Source organism: Peromyscus maniculatus, chromosome 6, assembly GCF_049852395.1.
Source record: "Peromyscus maniculatus bairdii isolate BWxNUB_F1_BW_parent chromosome 6, HU_Pman_BW_mat_3.1, whole genome shotgun sequence".
NCBI classification, from domain to species: domain Eukaryota; kingdom Metazoa; phylum Chordata; class Mammalia; order Rodentia; family Cricetidae; genus Peromyscus; species Peromyscus maniculatus.
The window spans coordinates 36,860,988-36,878,808 of NC_134857.1; the positions used below are offsets into that span (position 1 = coordinate 36,860,988).

General features: G+C 39.7%; 1 protein-coding gene across 2 annotated transcripts in view; it reads left to right on the forward strand.

Moving 5' to 3' along the window:
• The window catches only part of Trpc4 (transient receptor potential cation channel subfamily C member 4), a 183,055-nt gene that overhangs the window by 159,533 nt on the left and 5,701 nt on the right, over nucleotides 1-17,821 (forward strand). For both annotated transcript variants that reach the window (XM_015996343.3, XM_042279034.2), the window contains 2 exons: nucleotides 326-521; nucleotides 3,414-3,608. In XM_015996343.3, coding sequence (XP_015851829.1) covers nucleotides 326-521; nucleotides 3,414-3,608 — 391 coding nt within the window. The remainder of the gene's footprint in view (nucleotides 1-325; nucleotides 522-3,413; nucleotides 3,609-17,821) is intronic.

Genomic DNA, 17,821 nt, shown 5'->3' on the forward strand with positions numbered 1-17,821 from the left:
AACTTTACATAACTTATGTGTGGCACAAATATATATTGTGATCCCTTTATTTTTCCTCAACCATTTGAGAAATAAAAAAAACTATTCTTAACCCAGCAATCATGTTTTTCCAGGATCTGAATCCTTTACCCACTTTCTCCAACAAACAAAGTGTGGTTTTCAATGCTCTTTGGATAATAAAATAAATAAGAAAAACAAGTATAATTTTGTATCAGTTGGATAAAAATAATTTAAACTGTTTTATTAAGTTCAATTTTGTAATTTTTGCTTGAAATTAACAGCATACGTAAAATAAGATAACATTACTACTTTCGTTTTATTCCAGGTTATTTGAAACTCTACAATCCCTGTTTTGGTCAATATTTGGACTCATCAATTTATATGTTACCAATGTCAAAGCTCAGCATGAGTTCACCGAGTTTGTTGGGGCCACCATGTTCGGGACATATAATGTCATCTCTCTGGTTGTCCTACTGAATATGTTAATTGCTATGATGAATAATTCTTACCAACTAATTGCCGTAAGTTTACAACGTTACTTTTAATTCAATATTCTTTCTGAGGAGTGTTGTTCACAGCTGTGTTCTATCTTATCATCATAGTAAATAAAGTTTATAGTTTGCTATTAACGAGAGAGATCAGAATAGTAAGTGGTTAATTGTGATGTATATAAACAGCAGTGTAGCATGAGTGGGTGCCTATTATTCTATTTTGTACACAGAGTAACTTGGAAAATTAAGTCAGCCTGTATTGCCAGGGAGCCACGCCGTGAAACAGTGTAGAAAGAGGTCACTCATCTCTACGCAGCCCAACATGCTCTGTGTCTCTCCCTGGAGTCTGCTAACTCAGTAGAAACAAACCCATGCCAGGCTGGAAAGTTGAAAAGAAACCCCAGAGATAAATCTGGTAAAGGGAAAGCCACAGATGCTCAGTTTCTTAAAGTGTAGAAAAATAGGGTCTGGAGAGATGGTCCAGCAGTTAAGAACCCTTGCTGCTCTTCTAGAGGTCCCAGGTTCAATTCCCAGCACCCACATGGAGTCTCAGGGGACCCAACACCCTCTTTTGGTCTCAGCTGGCATCTGGCACACATGTGGTGCACAGATAGACATACAGGCAAAATATCCATACACAGGAAATAAAAATTTTGAAAGCTTAGTCAAAGCAACAAATATAGAAATGACCTTGAGTTCTCCAGACAAATTTGTGGCGCAATATATGTTATTTAAAATTCTGGCTTGCAAACAGCATAGCATCATTTATTTACTCAAAATTTCAAAAATTTCTTCCTAGGCACAGATGCTTACATCTGTAATCCCAGCATCGGGAAGGCTGAGGCAGGTAGTTTTGAATTCAAAGCTAACCTGAGCTACATAGCAACTTCGAGACCATCCTGGGCTAAAACATGAGATGCTGTGTCAAAAAGCACAAACCAAAAAATCATCAACCAACATGTCTTTCAACTGACTGACTATGGTTGAGTAAATGAATGCCTTGCTACCAAGGACTGTTAGAGAAACACTACAGCATCTGAGATGGAATACTGTATCCACTTGAACTTATTAATTAGCAATCTAAGCCTACAGAGAGCAGCTACAGGAACAAACTAAAACTCACCATGGCACAGAACATGCGTGTGAAGTCTTCCCTAGTCACACCTTAGCACAGAACACCTTAGCATACAGCGTATAGTACAGGTTGTCCATTTTGTCACACGCAATAGCAATGGTGTCCTGTCCTTGAATCCTTAGCAGAACTGTTACCGTGGTTATTGTCGAGCAGCACTCTGAATTTTAGTTCAGTTTTCTTCACAGAGGTAAATTTTTTTCATGCCCATCGCTGAAGAAAAAATTGTGCAAGGCATTAGAATACAGCATCTGTGTTACTGGTTCATAGACTATGTGTAAGAATTCCTCTAGCTCTAGCAATCTGGACATGAACATCAGAATTTGTGGTTATACAGAACTTCAGGTAACATCCAAGAGCCTGAAGTTTTTATAGATAGATTCCACATATATCCAGAGGAGGAGAAGAGAAGAGAAGAGAAGAGAAGAGAGAGAGAGAGAGAGAGAGAGAGAGAGAGAGAGAGAGAGAGAGAGAGAGAGAGAGAGAGCCATCACCATCAAACTAAGGACAAAGACACTGCCAACATTTGGGCTCCTGTGAAACATTAGATGCCCCAGCTTTGTCCAGAAGAAAACATTACTCGAGAGTAGCATGACACTGTCTCACCACTTTGTGTGTGTGTGTGTGTGTGTGTGTGTGTGTGTGTGTATTTTGTTTTTCTAGGCAATGAATAGAAAACAAACTTCAAATCTCCCTTTTTATTTAGCCCAAATGCTGAAATTGTTGTAAGACAGGCAGGCATCAGGACAGAGATAGTGACCCCTCAGTGTCCTGTGAAGGAAGCTCCTTGGGGTGTTTGCATGTCAAGAATCTAACTCTTGTGTCTCCCAGAATCTCAGGACAGACTCAGAATTTCTTTTTGGTTCCTGCTCACCACACCTCAGAGCTATAGGGTAAATCACAGAAATGTAGGAAGTTAACAGTTGCTGAACTGAATCAGTAACACAAGCTATAACTAAAGCCTTCTCATACTTTTATATTGCTCACAAATTTCTTATGTATCTACTGTACATTGATCATATACTTGATTTCTAAGGGACTTTTAAGGGACAAAAGAAAGGAGTGAATAATTTCAATATTAAAAAGAGAGAGTACTGTTCCAGGTTTCCTTGAGGTGTGTAACTTCAACTGAGCAATGGTTTATGATGCATGTGGTCTCGGGATTGTGCTGGACTAGCAGATGATATTTGGCCACCATCCTGGGACACAAATATCCTGATTAATAGTTCCTGTGCACTTGCACCAAGACTCGGTGCTGTGATGGAGGCACTATGCTGCACTGTGTGTTGGTGGGATTTCTCTGTAAATTTGCATCTATTGTCTGAAGGTAAGAGGGAGTTATCCATGTGGAAATGCATCCACTAAGACATCCCCTGCAGCACCGAAGCTCATCTGTGAGCATCTTTGCAGGTGGCATTCATCTGAGCAGTGTGCAAGGCCTGGGCTAAGATGCAAAGCCATGCCCCTGGCTAGCACCTAATGAAACTAAGCCGTGCAGTCTTTAGAGACAGAACTGCAGCATTGCCTCCCAGGCATAACTAATCACCACAGCCTCTGTAACACACAACTGTAGATCCCTGGTTCCCTGAAGAAGGAAGAATGAACGGAGTGACAGTGACGTGAGTCCGTACTGGGTAAGCTGCCATCTCTGAGAGTTAGCGGTGTGTTTATAAGCCATCTAATTAATGTTCCAACAACCACTCTGTGTCAGGCTGAGACTCCATCTGTGAGGTTTATCTTACCTTGTTAATTAGAGAACCTGTCTGCAGTTGTCATGTTCTCTTGTTCAGGACCATGCAGATATAGAATGGAAATTTGCCAGAACAAAGCTTTGGATGAGCTACTTTGAAGAAGGGGGTACCCTGCCTACGCCTTTCAATGTCATCCCAAGCCCCAAATCCCTGTGGTACCTGGTCAAGTGGATATGGACACACCTGTGCAAGAAAAAGATGAGAAGGAAGCCAGAAAGCTTTGGAACAATTGGGGTAAGGACACATCCTATTAGTATCACATTATCAATCATGAGTTGTTTGACTAGAGTGGAATCATTACTGAACATAGACAGATCTTATGACTTTATGTTCTTGCTGATTGGACACAGTGAACTTTAACTGTACATCACTCATGTTTAATGCCCTGTCAGAGTAGCTAGGGACCCTTCACAAGCCCATTTCCTGGATGAAAGATGTCACTCCTGCCTTAATGGGATCAACTCTCTTTAAAGAGGCCTCCTCATTCTGTTAGCCTAGGCATAGGGACCACAGCCAGCTCTTGTACGCTGATTTCTAGCTCTTCTGCAATTGCAACAGCAACTTATCTGTGGCATAGCTAATGTCTAGCTTTCTCCCCCTGAACTGCAGAGTCCGTGAGGAATGATGCATGCTTTAGAGTTCAAGTCCTGGTGTCCAACATTGGATCCATCACTGAGGATTACATTGCCTTTATCACACTGAGATCTGTTCCCTCCAGTCCTACTGCTATGGGATATTTGTCAAAGGCATTTTCTGCATCTATTGAGATGATCATGTGAACATTTTTTAGACATTTATTGTATTTCTTACATTTATTGATTTACATATGTTCTGCCTTCCCCATATATCCAGGATAAAGAGAGCTTGATCATGGTGAATGATCTTTTTGATAAATGCCTGAATTTGGCATAAAAATATCTTTTTAGAACCTTTCCATATGTGTTCATTGGGATATTGGCCTGTAGTTTTCTTTCTTGTTGTATCTTTACCTGGTGTTGAGATCAGAATAATGCAAGTTTGGAAGTGTAGTTTCTGTTTTTAATTTTTGGATGATTTAAGAAGTACCTCTTGTAGATCTTCTTTTGAGAGTCTGGTCGAATTCTGCTGTGAATCCATCTGGGCCTGGGCTTTTTTTTTTTAACCTGGAAGGCTTTTTATTGCTGTTATGATCTCTTTATGAGTTATGTTCTATTTAAGTTGAAATTATCTTCTTGGTTTAACTTTGGTGGTTGAAGAACCTAGAAATTTACTCTTTTCTTTTAGATTTTCTAACTTTATTAAAAACACTTATAGCATTTTTAAAAAATAAAATGTAATAAGATAAAACAAAAACAACACATTGGAATTGAAGAGAGAGAGAGAGAGAGAGAGAGAGAGAGAGAGAGAGAGAGAGAGAGAGAGAGAGAGAGAAACCCAAGAAAAGGCACAAGAAACAGATACCCACTTATTTGCTCACTCAGGAATCCCATAGAGACACTGAACTGAAAGCTATATTGTATACCCAAAGTGGGTGCTGAAGATTCATACAGGCTCTGTGCATGCTGCCTCAGTCTCTGTGAGTTCACAGGAGCTTTGATCGTGTTGATTTAGAGGGTCTTGTTCTCCTGGTGTCTTCCATTCCCTTTGGTTCTTAGATTTTTTTTTCTGCCTCCTCTTCTGCTGGATTACCTGAGCCCAGGGGGAAAGGATTTGATGGAGACATTCTGTTTAGGGCTGAGAGTTCCAAGGTATCTCACTCTCTGCATAATGCCTGGCTGTGGGTCTCTGTATTTGTCCCTAGCTGTTACAGGAAGAAACATCTCTATTGATGGTTGAGCAAGTCTCTCATCTCATCGTCAAGTATAGCAGAATATTATTAGGAGTCATTTCATTGGTAGCTTTTTTTTTTTTGTAAAGAACTGTAGTATTTGGTTTTACCCTAGGTCCCTGGGATATCTAGTCTCAGGTCCGTGGTCACCCAAGCACTGTTGAGTGTGGATTCCATCTCATGGAGTGGACTTCAGGTGAAATCAGTTATTGGTTGGTTACTTCCACAAGCTTTGTGCCACCATTGCACTAACATGTCTTGCAGGCAGGACAGCATTGTAGATCAACTGGTCTGTGGCTGGCTTTGTGATTATATTTCTTTTGGTAGCATGCAGAGTACCTTCCTGTACCAAAGGTGATAGAACATAGTGAAGGCTCTATGTAGACTCCAGCTCAACTTCTCCATATTCAGTGAGCTGTGTGGGTGTTGTCTTCAGGAATAGGGCCTTGCTGTCAGTTTGTGGAGAGCAACCTATAGTCTTGACAACAGCCTGGGTTGTTTAAGGTTTCTGTGTGATGCCTCTGGCCAACAACTTGATTAGATGAGACCCAATAGAAGTGTCATTTAGTGACAAGAGATGGCTAGTTGGGGCTATCTATGACTTCTCCCATTATTTGGCAATTTCATCTAGAACGTCTTCATATATAAAGATATTTATTATATTAATATATTCTATTAATATTATATATATAAGCTTCTGCCATATTAAGTTTTCATACTACCCATCAAATGGCTCTTAATTTTAGCTGTTTCTCCCAATATTCTCTCTCTCGTCCCCCTTTTCCCCTCCCTGCTTGATTCTCCCTTTCCAGCCCCCACCTATCCATAACTATTTTATTTCCTTATCCTAATGAGATCTATCTGACCCCCTAGTCCTTTCCTCTATACCTAACTTCTGTGATATTATGGGTAATAGCTTGGTTATTATTGACTTAGCAGCTAATATCCACATATAAGTGAATACATACTAGATTTGTCTTTCTGGGTCTGGGTTACCTCACTCAGAATGATGTTTTCTAGTTCTGTCCATTTAACTGAAAATTTCATGATTTCATTTTTTTAAAGGCTGAGTAATAATAGAATATAGGTTTCAAAAGTATTCACTTAATAATATTCTGAATATCTTCACTGCCTATTTTGATGTTTCACTGTTGATTTCTTTATTTGTTTGTTTGTTTTCTTTTGGTTAATTGGGCCAAGAGTCTGTCAATATTGTTTAACAAATCTCAAAGAACCAGCTCCTAAAAAGAATTAAGAAGCAAAACAATACAAAGAATCAATAAATCTATTGATTAATTTCTGCTCTGATTTTTAGTACTTTTTCCTACCTACTGGATTTGAGTTTGGTTTGTTCAAATTCTTGAGTTTTATTTTTAAGTAATTTATCTGTGTTCTTTCTGTCTTTCTTAGAGCTATAAATTTCCCTCTTAGGAGTACTTTTAACATGTCTCAGAGGTTTTATTATGTTTTCATTTCATTTTGGGAACATTATATTTCTTCTTTGGCCCATGTATTATTCAGTAATATGTTGTTAAATCTCCATGAGTTGATGTATTTTCTAGAGATTTATTTTATGTTGATTTTAAGCTTCATTGCATTGTGAGCAGAGGGGTTACATGGAATGATTTTAATTTTTCAGAAACTTTTAATAGGTGTTTTGTGTCCCAGGATGTAGTCTAATTTAGAGTTGCTTCCATGGACTGCAGAGTAGAACATATATTCGTTGGTGTTTAGGACAAATATTCTGTAGATAACTGTTAAGTCCATTTGATGTGTGAAGTCATTTAATTCTAAGTTCTCTGTTTGTCTTCTGTCAAGATGACCTGGCCAGTGGAGAAAGAGGAGTATTGAAATAACCTATTACTGAGTTGGGGTTTATCTGCATCATGAAGTCCAGTAATATTTTTTTATGAAATTCCATGCACCACAGTTTGCCACATAATTGTTTAGAATTATAATATCATTTTGAGTAATCATTATTTTGTTTGGAATGAAATTCTCTTCATTATCTCTTAAAATTTGATATATATTTTCAAATATTAGAATAACAATGCCTGTTTGCTTCCTGATTCCATTTCCTTGGAATATTTTTTTCATGTTAAAGAAGACAAAATGAGTTTCTTGTAGGAAACATAAAGAAGAGGAAATTGATGATGAAGATGGTGATGATGATGATGATGATGGTAATGGTGATGATGGTGATGATGATGCCTGTATTCCATGCATGTATATGCAGATGAGTGCAGGTGATTGTGGAGCCCAGAGATACCAGATCCCCTGAAGTTGGAATCACACAGAGTTGTGAGCCACTTGACTGAACCAAACTCTGGTCTTATGGGAGAGCAGGGGGTGCTCTTAAAGGCTTAGCCATCTCTCTGCTCCCAAATTGTTTTCCTTAATCCATTCTATTAACCTGAGTCTTCTGATTAAGAAGTTGAGATCATTATTCTTTAAAGCTGTTATTAAAAAGTGTGAATTGATATCAAGCTGTTATTTTGAGTTTTTTGCTGTTTGTGTTCAAAGTCTTATTTTGCATTTTAGTAATTATGTCTTCACTTGTTTCTTTCTACACTCTCTTGGCTATGTTCATTCTTCTCTTCAGTTCAAGGTTTTACCACTCATGTTCTCTGTAGGGCTGAGTTTGTGGACATGGATTTTTTTTTATTATTTTTTTTTTTTGCCTATTGTGTCCTGGGAAGTTATTTTCTTCTCTTTCAACTACAACGGGTAATTTTTCTGGGTACAGTAGTCTGGATTGACATCTGTGGTCTTTTGGAACTTGATATCCACTGCTCCAGACTGTTCTGGCTTTTAAAGTTTTTGTTGAGAAATCAACTGTTACTCTGATGGGTTCACTTTTATATGACTTACAATTTTTCTCTTGTAGCTTTCAGCCATTTCTCTTTCTTATGTATATTTAATGCTTTAGCTATAATATCACATGGGAGTTACTGTTTTTTCTGCTCCTTTCTATTCGGTGTTCTGTATGCTTTTTGTGTGTTCTTGCATGGATATGTCTTTCCTTAATTTGTGCATGTTTTCTTCTTTGATCTTGTGGAAGATCTGGTTTATGCCGTTAATCCATGGTTCCCTTCTTTCATCTATGCCTATAATTAGAATATTTTGTCTTTCATAGCATCCCAAGTTTTATACATGTTTCTTTCATGTGTTTTTAAAACTTTTCATATTCTTTGCTTGAGTGGTCCAATTCTTCCACTTTTTCCTCGGGTCCTGTCTTAGTCGGTGTTCTATTGCTCTTAAGAAACACAATGACCACAGCAGCTCTCAGAAAGAAAAGCATTTAACTCAGAGTTGTTTACAGTTTCTGAGGTTTGGTCCATTGTCATCATGGCAGGCAGACCTGGTGCTGGGGAGAGCTTAAGAGTTCTACATGTGGGTCAGCAGGCCACAGGGAGAGAGAGACAGCCCCTGGGCCTGGCGTGGGCTTCTGAAACCCCAAAGCCCACCCCCACTGACACACTTCTGTAGTGGGTGGCTGTGTGAGCCATGCCCTGAAGCACCGCCCCTAGTGAGGCAGCTGTGGCTGTTACACCTGCCTATGACCTTGAGGTACCGGCCTCTGGGGCGTGGCCACCAGGGACCCTTAAGACACAGGATGTACATACACCTCCCCCTCTTGACTATCTCATGGTTTTGGATGCTGAGATCTTGGACCAAGCCGTTCAGTGTAGGACATAGCTCAGTGTTCCCGGACCCTATGATAAATCTCCCACGGTTGTGAGTTTATCCCCAAATAAGTTCCTTTGATCATTAAATAGACTCCATGGATTAATCTCAATACACTTCCTCCAAAAACACCACACCTACTCCAACAAGGCCACATCTTCTAATCCCTATCAAGTAGTGCCACTTCCTAACAACCCAGCATTTAAATATGTGAACCTATGGCACCTTACTCCTCAAACCACCACGGGTCCTGATATTCTGAAAGATGTTCTGTTGTGCTTTTCAGTTCCAGTTTCATTTCTGCTTGAATTCTCTTCCATATTTCTATCTATTTACTGAAGTGGGTTTTTAAATTCTCAATTGACTTTGTCATTTCATTCAGCTGTATGTCTGTGTTTTCTTGAACTTCACTCAGGCATTTATTGCTGTCTTCCTTGAGTTCATTGGGGTGTTCGTTCTTGTCTTTTTAAAATGTTTTGAGCTCTTTGGAGCTTATGGTTGTTCTTGTAAATCTGTGTTCTGGGATTCATCCAGGTCATTCTCATTGGAGACCGTTTCTATAGGAGTCCTTGGTTGGAGGTGGGGACATAGTATCTTGGCCTTTCCTATTGTGTTTTTTTTTTTTAACTTTGTGATCTGGGCATGTGGACTTCTTCATGTGTCTGTTCTGAGAGTCCTCCTGTGACAGGTTGGGCCAGTGTGGGAACTGTGTATCTTGAGCTGGCCTTGGGAATATGGAGATAGCATGGATGAGTTTTGTTTAGGGGGAACTCACCAGGGAAAGTGTGTAGAGGCTGTGGAACTGGAACCAGGACTTGAGTTATATTCTTCCTTCTTGCCCTTAGCTTGACATCCACAAGGCTTTGTGATTGACTCTCATGGGCTCTCTCCTACTTTGAGTGTCATGGATTGTTCCTTCAACCCAGTATTAGTTCTGTTCTAAAGAGAAATTTACTGGCACAGGAGAGTTACTGCTCGGGGGAGTGGTTATGTTTGCTTCTATATACTATGACCTCTGAGCTTGAGGAATCATAGTTGGAGAATATACTTGACCTTACAAATCACAGCTGGATTAGGAAAATATTATAGAAGACCTCCTAGTAACTTGTCTTTATCAGTGACCTTAGAAAAGAGTGACATTCTTTTACTCCAAATATTTGATTTTTCCACGAAGCCATGTTAAATCATTTTTCAAATCATTTTTAAAACATTGCAGAATAAATTAATTGAACAGAATAAATCTTATGGGGCTCAGTAAGCAATAATGATATGTTGTGTCACAGGCCAGTAACTCAGCTAGAATTTGAGGCAGAGAAGGAGGTACAAAGGTATGGCCCTCATCCTCAAAGACATCTTTGGGAAAAATATAGCACTGAAGACATTACAATAACGTTTGTTAAACAAATTAGTCAATATTCTAATGCAGTCATACATAAGATGTTATACAAACAATGCATGCAGTAACTGTCATTCTCCACCAAGTATGTGCAAAATGGTTTCTGGGATGCAGATATCCAGCTTAATCCCTTTTGGATCAAAATCTATTTACTGTATTTTAGTCTTAAGATTTTTTGAGAATTTTTTTTAAGGCAGGATCTCATTATGTAGCCCAGGCTGGCCTGGAATTAACAGAGATGCCCCTTAGTACATTGCCAACTCATGAAGATGTGTCTTTCATATTTCAGTTTTAGGCAAAGATGAGGAAATCTTGGGTTGTAAGGTGCTTGGGAAACTTGCCACCTACCACACCCCTCTTTAATACTACATCCTCTTGTTCTGACCACACAAAGGCTGGAGAACCACTCTAAGAACTGCCTCCCTGCTCTTTCAAGCCTCTCATTGGCAGTCTTTAGTCTATGGCACCTCCAGTTCTTAGATGCAAGGAGGGTCTTGAAGTTTATTTGGGCTTCCTCCCATCTGAGCACTGAGGAGCACAAACCCTGCATTGCTTTTGAAGTCAGAAAAGCTTAGTTCGCTCAGGGCCACAGATGCACAGCCACAGATGCATGTCCAGACATCCATAGTCACAGACACATGGCCATAGATGCATGGCCACAGATGATGCATGGCTACATATGAAATTCAGTTTTCTATTAAAGGAACAATTCCCATTTTTGAGAGTGAGACCTTAATGATGTGAGTTACAGAGTATTTGGGGTTTGTTTTTTTGTTTTGTTTTTTTGTTTTTTGTCTACAGATTACTGTTCTCAAAACACAAAATTCTTCTGATGTCTCTATTTTTAAATTTGCATCTTTGGCTCTAATCTGATGCACAGGAAGTTGATTTAAGCTAATCGACCACAAACCATTCATTTTTTCCTTTGCAATATACATTTTGCTAACCTTGGATTGTGTGTACTTTAGTGACTTGAGAATTTATGCCAAACCAAATATTCTGAGTCATGCCTGCCTCTTCCTCTCTTTTTGTAGCACCAAGTGGCTCTTGCCTTCTCCCATTCAGGGTTTGAATCAACTTTGTCCCAGCCCAACTCAACCCTGTTGGGATTTACTTTTTCTCTATTCTCTAAAGACATGATAGTCTAGCTTGTGAAGTCTTAGTTGCGGTGTGTGTGTGTGTGTGTGTGTGTGTGTGTGTGTGTGTGTGTGTGTGTGATATGTAATATATTGTGTGTATAATACGTATATATACATATAAGATATATGTAAAATTTGTATAGAAGCTCTTATCTATAAAAGAAAAGAAGAGAAATTGATTATTGTGAAACTGGCCCAGAAAGGTGGTTCAGTGGTGAAAGATGCTTTCTGTGTAGCCTGAAGTCCTGGGCCCATGGGGTGCAAGGAGAGAACCAGCTTCTAAAAGTTGTCCTCCGACCTCCATACTGCCATAGCATGTGTGTCCACACACATACATGCACACACACAAATAGATGGATGTAGTTTAATTTTTTTTAAAAGATGGTTGTGACACTTTAGAAGAGTTTATTGAGGAAGAAAGGTGAAAAGCCATTGGTGTTGCTGTGAGGTCACTCATATTTGGTTAGCCTTGTGACAGTTCATTGCATAGACACTTGATAGTAAAGGTTTACACATATACACATATTTATTATGAAAAGGCCACACTAGAGGACCAGTGACAAGTGCTTTGCAAAACCAAATCAAATCTTAAACTATGTTCGCATCACCCTCCAAAAGAACTTAGAGATCATCCAATTCCACCATTTTCTTTAAAAAAGAACTTGGTGACTTTATCCAGTTCCTCAGGATCCTTTAGGGACAAAGCTTCTTGGGGAGGGGAGTTGGGGGACAGGGGACAAATAGGTCCTTTGTTTCTCAATGCACTTGGCTCCCCTTCACCTTCCCTCACTCCCTGAAAATTCTAAAGAGTACACATCATTGTTTTCCAAGTTATGTACTCAGCTTTTGATTTTTTCCTCTGAAGCCTTTGGAGATCTCAGCTGACTATGTCTCAAAGGTCTGAACAGGCTGCCTTGCTTTCTGCCCTGACCATCAATGTGTGTACATTTATGTCATGCTTTTGAAACAGAAAATTGAAAATTCAGCCAGAGGTGATTATATTCTTCAAGGCATTCTCTCTAACTTTCCTACTGTGGTTCACTTAGAGATTCGTGTCATCCATTAGTTGTGTGAATTTACACTGCTGTTCAGGCTATGCACATTCTCAGAAAGAGCCTAGAACGGCAGCTTTTCTTGGGAGTGGCTGCCCTGGTCACTCTCAAGGAGCCCATTATGGCTGATCTCATCTTGTTCATGCTTCTTGGCAATAGTGATTCAGTAGCCAAGCTTGTATTAACCTCAGACTTCCTTTGATGGATGATTGATAATTTTCAGGTAAATCAGCCTTTCACTTGACTGTTTTGTGCAAGGAAACATAAATGAAGTGGCAATGTTTTATTGTTGAGCAAAACTTTTTTGATGGAAGTAAACAGATTATCGACAGGTGGCTCCTGAAAATCTCACTCAAGGGCCAATTATGGAGAGTACCATAGTCAAATGATAACCTTAAAAATCGTGAGTCAGAGAATGTGTTTTATTTTATGTCTGTGACCTCTTGGGGCTCAGAAGAAGATGTTAGATCCTCTGGCATAGAGTTACAGATGGTTGTGAGATGTCATGTGGGTGCTGGGAACCAAGCCTGGGTCCTCTGTAAGAGCATGAAGTAATCTTAACTACTGAGCTGTCTCTACAGCCCCCTTTCAAATGTTTTGCCAATGCCTTCATGGGTACTAAGGCTTCAAGAATCATTTAGAATTCTTTTTTAAGATTGACACTATAATGAGAAAACCCTATTCAAAGAAAGCGTTAGCACCAAGCTCAGCTTTTTAAGCTAAAAACCAACCTCCGTGCTTATTGCTGGAAAGGTTCAAATACATTTAATTAAAGTCCAAGGCAGCTAAGGCAATACCTTCCCCAAAGCGTTTAATTAGAGTAGAACATTCTTAATGCCATAGACCCGGGTGGGTTTCTAACTGGAATACTTAATAGAGCAACATACTAACTCCCAAACTGCCAGATCTTTGAGAAATCATGGCATTTCTTGAGTTTTGTATTTTTCACTGTATAATTTTCTCTTCAGTGCATAGTGAAACATGAAGCATAGTCTCAGGGCCATGGAGTGTCACTCAGTCCTGGGATGTAGATGAGCTATGAAAGTCTAACCAGTTACCACAGAAATATAATTAGTTAAGTCAGTGCAAGAGAATTAGAGCCTGTGCATTTGCCCCGTCTAGCATTTTAAAAGAAGAAAGCTAGTAGTCAATGCCTGTACTTCATCTTTAGTGGTAATTTGTCAAAATGTACAGTTCAAGCTTCAGCACTCTCAGTAGGCTTGACTGCAGATCTTACAGAAAAGAAAGCAGCCATCCATGAAAACCCTGGTTTCCCTGAGTTACTGCTGTAAGATTTGCTAGGAAGGAGTTTGTACTCAACTTACTTTTTCAAATGGGAGGTGGTATGGGAAGTGCTTGGTACTCCTGGAACTTCAGGAATGAGGTCCTGAGTACTTGGTCTGACAATATAATACCCAGGAATCCTACATCTTTATTCTAGACACATAGAAAGTGTGTTTACTAAGAAGAATTCTCAACTGCATGAGAAAGTGTATTGTGGAGGACACTAAGTCAGTCCATCTCAGAGTCAAAGTGCAGAGTCAAAGTGTGATTTTTGGAGTAAAAAGCCTGTCCTGCATTGGCCTCTTGCCAACACAGCAGGTTGCATCCTTAAAGGGATTCACTGAGCAGAGGAAAGACTAAACGGCATAATTCATGGGCCGGAAACTCAAGTGACAGACAGAAACCATAGTGGAAATGAAAGAAAATGACCCTGAAAGCTGACTGCAGGGAAGCAGCTCTTTGCAGAGAGCCTGACCTTCCACACAGTAGACCTGGAAAGAATAGAAGCTTAAAAAGCCAGCAAATGTTCCACTGCTTTCCCCAGAGCCCCTCCTGCTACCAGCCTCTCTCAGCTTGAGAGAGCCTGCCGCAGCGGTTGCAATCCCGGCTTCCCTTGCAACAGTCAAGGCTTCTCATTACTTCCTTGTTTGCTTTCCACCAGTTCTATGACTCAAATGCCATGGCCAGGCCTGGCGCAGCATGTGGAGCCTGCAGTCCGTGGTTTATACAGAGGTGGCATGAAGGTATACCTACCTTCAGCCTCTGTCTTGAATGCCACCCTGTCAGGAAATATTCCGCATGTAATCCAGCTACATATACATGGTATAACTGACCAAGAGAATGACAACATCATGTGCTTGTCTTCCCAAATACTCTCCCTAGACAAACGCTAAACAGAGCCCTTGATCTTGGCCCACTTTCCTGTCAGGCAGAATTGACAACCAATCTAATTAAAAGTAAAAGTTACAAAATGCAACTTTCAACACTGCAAAAGTTTGCAGAAATCTGATTATCCCTTTTCTCTTAGTGCCTTTAAATCAAATACCCCTGATTACATTATTGCCATAAACACCTCCATCACTGTCCAGTTTGGGCCTGTTTCAGTAACAATTATGATACAGTCCCTTCCCTGAAGATGATAAAAGGCCTTTGAAAGTCAGCAGATCTTTACCCACTAGAAAGGTTACCAATACCCCAAGTACCATTGATGCTACTTCTGTTATGACATTTAACGATATCACTAATTGGTAACAATTTGATGTATGTTGAAGAGAGTATACATAAGTTTAACTACCCTGCTCTCTTCACCTCCAATTTTTAAATGAGAAACCCGAAGTCCCCGGTCCCCCAGAATGTGAGCTCACTGTAGTTGTATTCAGGCTGAGGCCGTAAGGGCTTCAATCACAGACACAGACACCGTGAGAAGCTGCACACAGAGATCATGAGTGACCCAGCTTCCAGACCAAGAACACCAAGGACCTATGGCCACGGCCAGCAGCTGCAAAGTCCTTTCCTGCCTGATGCCAGACAACAGTCAAATAAGTCACAGTTCCTTCCCGTGGCGCTTGGGTAACTAAAAACCTAGCCACTAAGAGCCACTGACTGGACTGTGCCATAGAAGGTTCTCATGAAGAGCCCAGACTGACTTTCCCAATTCCCTCTCACTTTCTAGCACCAGGTGTATTTGTTAATCCTGTTCCAGTTTTCAGGAACACCTGTGTCTCTTGACTTGTCAAAATCTCGTGATGCCCCGTGTTCAGTCTGAAACCTCATTCCTGCTTTACCGATTCTCTCCTCTCTACAATATTACCTCTTCCTCCATGTTCACCGGACACTCACAGGCGTCACCTCCGCGTTTTGTGGTGTATTTTCCATTGCCTGTGTCCCACTCACTTCATTACCTTACAGACTACAAGTGTGTTTTATTCAACGTATTATCTTGCCTCCGAAAGAATAATTGTATATATGAAGACCTAGTCACCTGATAAATGTATCTTGAAGTGGCTGTATAAGCAAATAGCTGTGCTATGGAGACAAACGAAAATCCACAGAGATTGTGGCAGATGGTCAGTGCCATGCAGAGATGCTCATAAAGATCCCGGACTCCCACAAAAGGTGGCTGACTTCTGGCTGACCATCTTTTCCCTTGCTGAGTCACTGTAAAGCAAATTTTTCGTCCTCACCTCTCCTCACTTCCATGGTAAAGACATTTCATGATCCAGCTGAACACACTACTTTGACAAGCATGAAACACGTAAAAGTCCCGCAGAGGAGCAAATGCATTTCAGTTGTGTTTCCTCGGAAGTAATCTGGAGGATTGGTCAATTTATGAAGTTTGAGGGTTCGGGGATATTTTTAATTTGTGTCAATCAATAATTCAACAGTGAGGAAGTGGGAAGATGAAGGAAGCTGACCCCAGTAACAGATGCTCTGAATCAAATCTCTTGTTTAGTATTTTAAATTACCCAGTGAGTTTATTTCCACCGTGTAACTCTGAAGCCCCTCTGAGGTACAGTCATCTCCATATCTAACCCGATTCCACATCCTTCATATTGCACCACTGCCACCCACTTCAAATGCAGACAATAAGGAGAGGTAGGCAAAAACAGAGTAAAGCAAGGACCTATGCTAAGACCCTAGAGAAGGGGAGAAGAGATGAGGTATGCAGCCTTCATGCCCATCAAAAGACTAAGGGTATTATGTAATTACCAAGGAAACAGAGAAAATAATCAGTTAACAAAATGTGAACTGCCTTAAGTTAGCCTTAAACTTAACCAGAGGAATTAAACCCCAGGGAACTGAGTAAGCTTTTCCTATGCCCTTCTTTTTTTTTTTTTTCTGACAAGCTTTTTAAAATTTTTCCCAAGCCAAATATATTATGGTTCACTTTAAACTATGCTCTTCATTCTTTTTCAAATTTAATTAAAATTGTTGACTATATATATTAGGGAAGGTTCTAGAACTTGAAAGAAACTATGCCCATTTTAATATTTCAACCCATCATGATATCTTTGCTTATCATTCATGAGTCTAATTCTATCAACCTCAATCTTAGTTTTGTGCTCAATGAAGTTCAACTATGACCTTAGACTTACTTTGACATTATCTTACTGAATTTATAGAGATTCTAAAACCAATGAAGGTGAACTGACTGAATTGGTTTTATATCACATTAAGGGTCTGTATACTTAAAGCATCCTGAAAGTCATCTGTTCAGTATATTTTAAGAAATTGGCCCACAACAATTATTTGCTTTTCTTCAGCTGAAGCAACTCCACAGAGCTCTGGAGGCCACTGCTTCCTTCAGGAAGTGATTTTTCTCTTCGAGTTTATCTTGAGTGTTGTCTCAACAGGAGGCAGACATCACCTCCATCTGGTGGCCCAGCCATAAAACTCCAAATTACACTCTTATCTAATCTCCTGGTTTTTAGGCAAATGCCTTAATCCTAGAGAGAATCCAGTTCCCATGGAATGAATGCTGTTTTCAGTGATTAGTGGCTTTAGGAATTGGAGCACTGTCTCCTCCCTTTCTGTAAATCACTGCTTGTCTTGAAACAGAGACACTGTTTAGGACCAGTAGAACAGAATTTTTACTTTTAAAATATATTTTCTGAAGATCATTTTATATACATGAACGGCTCTTTCTAAAATTCTATTTTATCAGCCAGTGATTAAATATTGACTAAGGGAGAAGTTCAAAAGCCTTATTAGAAACCCAGAACTATTATTCCCTTTATTTCTCAAAATATACCAAACTAATTCCTTTATTGCATAAATGTTTTTATTCAGAATGATTGTGTCCAGTGTTCTTCCTTAAGAATCAATGCTACTATTTATTAAAATGCATTACATGGGGTTACCATAGACAGGTTTTTGCTAATGCTTTTGGAATACTTGTGAAAGATGAAAAAGAAAATTTTAATCTCATTTGTTAGTTAACTCAATTCTTTAATGGACTTTTCCCATCATCAACCACCTTCTTTCCATTCTGTATTAAAAACTGATACTGCACACACACCTACCTCCACTCCTGAACATCCCAAAGTCTTTGAAGAGGTAACTGGTATGGGAAGCACAGTGGG